Here is a 3,397-nt window from a genome sequence, read left to right on the forward strand (position 1 = left end):
TTTAAAGTGTACTATAAAATACTTTACAGTGTATAATGTGCATTGAATACATAATATATTGGAGGACTTTCCTTCACCCTTAGTTTTGAAGTACACTTAAAGTGTATTGAAAATGCTCAAGATGTATGTAAAATTACACTAGTAGTGTAATTTTACGTTACACCCAAAGTGTACTGGAAACGGAAGCAATATACAAATATACTAAAGAGAATGTACTTGTAATCCATTAGTAGTACATGTCATGTACATTCTATGTACATCATGCAATATATTTAAGCAAATTGGTAGAACACTTTAAATCCTCACTTACAATAAATTTTTAGTATTGTAGTAGAGTAGTAGACTTTTCAAGTACACTTACAGTGTATTGAAAATGTTTAAGAAGTATGTAGATGTATTTATAATCTACTACAATTAGATTTTATGTGCACTCAAAGTACAACTCACATTACATTGTAAATGTATTTCAGTTGTACTTTAAATTGAAGAATAGCAGAATAGAATAGAATAGAATAGAATAGAATAGAATAGAATAGAATAGTGAATATAAAACAATTAGTATATTTGCAGTATATCAATTATTCTTGAAATAGTCACATTCTTATTACAGTCAAGAATACTTAATACAATTTAAGCTGGACTTTTGCAGAACTTAAAGTATCATAGGTACAAAATTAGTTGTTCCAATTTAGCACACTTTAATTACACTATTTTATAGTCTGGATGCAGGTACACTTTAGTATGCTCAGTATCATAATGTTACGTATATTTAGTGTGTTTTTTTTTCACTAAGGTAGATATTGTCATAGAATACATTCAGCAAACATTTTCTCTTCTTGCAGGACGCCACACTGACCCCACTGTCTATGCAGTAAAGGACTGCAGATTAGATGGAAGACAGAAGACCTTGAAAAGATTTTCTGATGAGAGTCTTGAAGGAGCAAGCAAGAGGAGGAGGACAAGTTCCTCCAATGACTCCACCCTGATCAATTCGCTTACTTCCAGCACCATCAGCATCCCCTCTGGAAGTGAAGAGAGGACCAGCGTAAAGAAGAAGTCTGAGGAAACAGAGGAGCCCAGGAAGAGGAGCGGAAAGACCTCCAGTCCCCCTGAGGCACCCAGTGACCATGTTACCGAGGCTTCATCCAGTGACACCACCCCTTCAGCAACCGACGACCCCCATAAGAGCAGAGGTAAGATAGAAATACTTGAGTTTGCTTGGCATGAGGAGTGCTATTTAGACTGTGAAGACTGTTGTGTAAAGTCTACTGTGGATGTGGAGGGAGTTCTTCAAAGACTGACAAAATAACCCTGATGGTGTTATCATGGGGTTTGAAAGAGGTGGGGTGTCCGGTGAAAGATACCAGTGAGCGGAAATATGTTTGGAGACTAAAGTCTGGACACCTCGGCCTCTGCTGCGTCAGTTAGTACCATAGATACTAAGGCGGACTCTGTGAGCCTTGAGAAAGATTCAGGCTGCCTGTTTTACCCATCTCCAGTCTTTATGCTAAGCTAAGCTAATCAACTGTTTATGTAAATGTCCAAATGGTCCAACTACTTTTTTCAAGGTTCAGTCTTGGGGTTTAGATTCATATTGCAATCAGGATTCAATTTTTAGAAAATACAAATTATGATGAGAGGTAGTGTAATCAATAAAAGTTGTGAACAAGTAATCAAACTGTTTTTATCTGTACTTCCTCTCTGCAGCTGCCTTTGTATCCAAATACAAGCCAGGGAACCTGCTAGGTCACGGGAGCTATGGAACGGTCTTTGCTGGCCACCGCAGACACGACAATCTGCCTGTAAGACATGCCATACAACACACAAACACACACGCACACACACTCTTTGATTAATGTATCCACTCTTGTACGTAGTATAAACTAACCAAATGTCTGTGTTTCTGTCCTGTAGGTGGCCATAAAACACATCCCTGAGTCCAAGTTTTGGTACACAACACTGGTAAGTGACGTCTCTACATTATTTAACTCATGACAAACATTTCTTGATATTTCTCTTTTTATACTTGGTACAAAGGGAACATATCCACATGTTTCTCTTGTAACTCATTTAAACTAACAGCTAGAATACTGTTTACTTTTGTATATGTGCACAAATGAAGGGTTCATTGTTTTTCTTCTTATATTCAGTTTCTGGATGGGAAAATTTGCGAAGCCCCTATGGAGGTGGCAATGTTGCTGAGACTCAGACCAGCAGCAGGAGGGACCAGTGCAGCCGTGGCCCTGCTGGACTGGTTTGATCTGGACGATGAGCTGATTCTCATCCTAGAGAGACCAGCTCCCTGCATGGACCTGCTAGACTACACTGAATCAAGAGGGTCCATCCTGCGGGAGTGCGAGGTTAAAGTAAGTAGCTGCTGGCAGGTGTATTTCTGTGTTTTTGTATCTGTGTTCAAGTGCAACATAACTCACAGTGTGCATGTCTCTTTCTCTCTCCCTTAGATCATAACCAAACAGCTGGTCAATGCCTTCATTGAGATCCACTCCAGAGGTGTGTTCCACAGGGACATCAAGATGGACAACATACTGGTTGAAACTGGCTCTGATGTTCCACGCATCAGGATTATTGATTTTGGCTGTGGCACATACCTGAAAGAGGGGATGTACCATACAAAAGCAGGTATGCCATCTTTCTATAATAATCTGGTTCTCTGAGATAATCCACCATCTTTGCTGTCTCTGTTCTCTACCTCTGTCCCTCACCATTAACCTTTGTCTTTGTGTGTATTTCAGGAGCCCGTAACTATGCCCCCCCTGAGTGGTTCCTGCACCAATGTTACAGGGCAGAACCAACAACAGTGTGGCAGCTCGGTGTAATGCTGTTTCGGACGCTACACTCATGTCTCCCCTTCTGCAACAGCAATGAGATTATCCATAAACACCCCAAAGTCAGAGCTAATCTTTCTTCTAGTAAGTCATAAACACACACGTACAGTAGATTCACACACACACAGAAACAGTGCAGAGTGAAAGAGCAAAGTATGTGTACTAAAATGAGATTCCTGTTTGTCTCCCCAGACTGCCACCATTTTCTTCTAAGCTGTCTGACCAAGAGCCCAGAGGCCCGACCCACCCTGAAGACGCTTAAGAACCACTCCTGGCTGGAATGATCTGGACTACAGATGGATCTCCAGTTCCCCTTCATCCAGGACTAACCCTTTTCTAAATGCCTTTCCACCAATCAATCACCCACCTATTTTCTTCCTACCTCAATCTTTAATAAAAACATTACATTTATAATATGTGCTATTATATCTTCATGTTAAGGGGGGGCTTTTGTGTTTAGTTGCATGAGACCATGGAGTTGCTCATGATATTTTATCTGCAGGACACTCACTAGCTCCCAACACTGAGCTGGGCTGTGCAGTGATGTAGGG

At 40.5% G+C, this 3,397-nt stretch overlaps 1 protein-coding gene across 1 annotated transcript; it reads left to right on the forward strand.

The window, feature by feature from the left end:
- Positions 1-741: 741 nt before the first annotated feature.
- LOC139345028 (serine/threonine-protein kinase pim-2-like) lies at positions 742-3,130 on the forward strand. Its single transcript, XM_070983476.1, has 8 exons — positions 742-748; positions 843-1,193; positions 1,708-1,802; positions 1,915-1,962; positions 2,151-2,366; positions 2,463-2,640; positions 2,754-2,930; positions 3,039-3,130. Exons 1-8 carry the CDS (start codon positions 742-744, stop codon positions 3,128-3,130), a joined length of 1,164 nt encoding a protein of 387 aa, XP_070839577.1.
- Positions 3,131-3,397: the final 267 nt, after the last annotated feature.

The sequence above is a fragment of the Chaetodon trifascialis genome, chromosome 16 (assembly GCF_039877785.1).
Source record: "Chaetodon trifascialis isolate fChaTrf1 chromosome 16, fChaTrf1.hap1, whole genome shotgun sequence".
In the NCBI taxonomy this organism is placed as follows: Eukaryota; Metazoa; Chordata; class Actinopteri; order Chaetodontiformes; family Chaetodontidae; genus Chaetodon; species Chaetodon trifascialis.

What these genes read in the sequence shown, in the direction of transcription:
- LOC139345028 (XM_070983476.1), top strand. An exon ending in AGTTTTGGTACACAACACTG is followed by an intron (nt 1,963 to 2,150) that starts GTAAGTGACGTC and finishes TCTTATATTCAG; the next exon opens with TTTCTGGATGGGAAAATTTG. An exon ending in CAGAGCTAATCTTTCTTCTA is followed by an intron (nt 2,931 to 3,038) that starts GTAAGTCATAAA and finishes TTGTCTCCCCAG; the next exon opens with ACTGCCACCATTTTCTTCTA.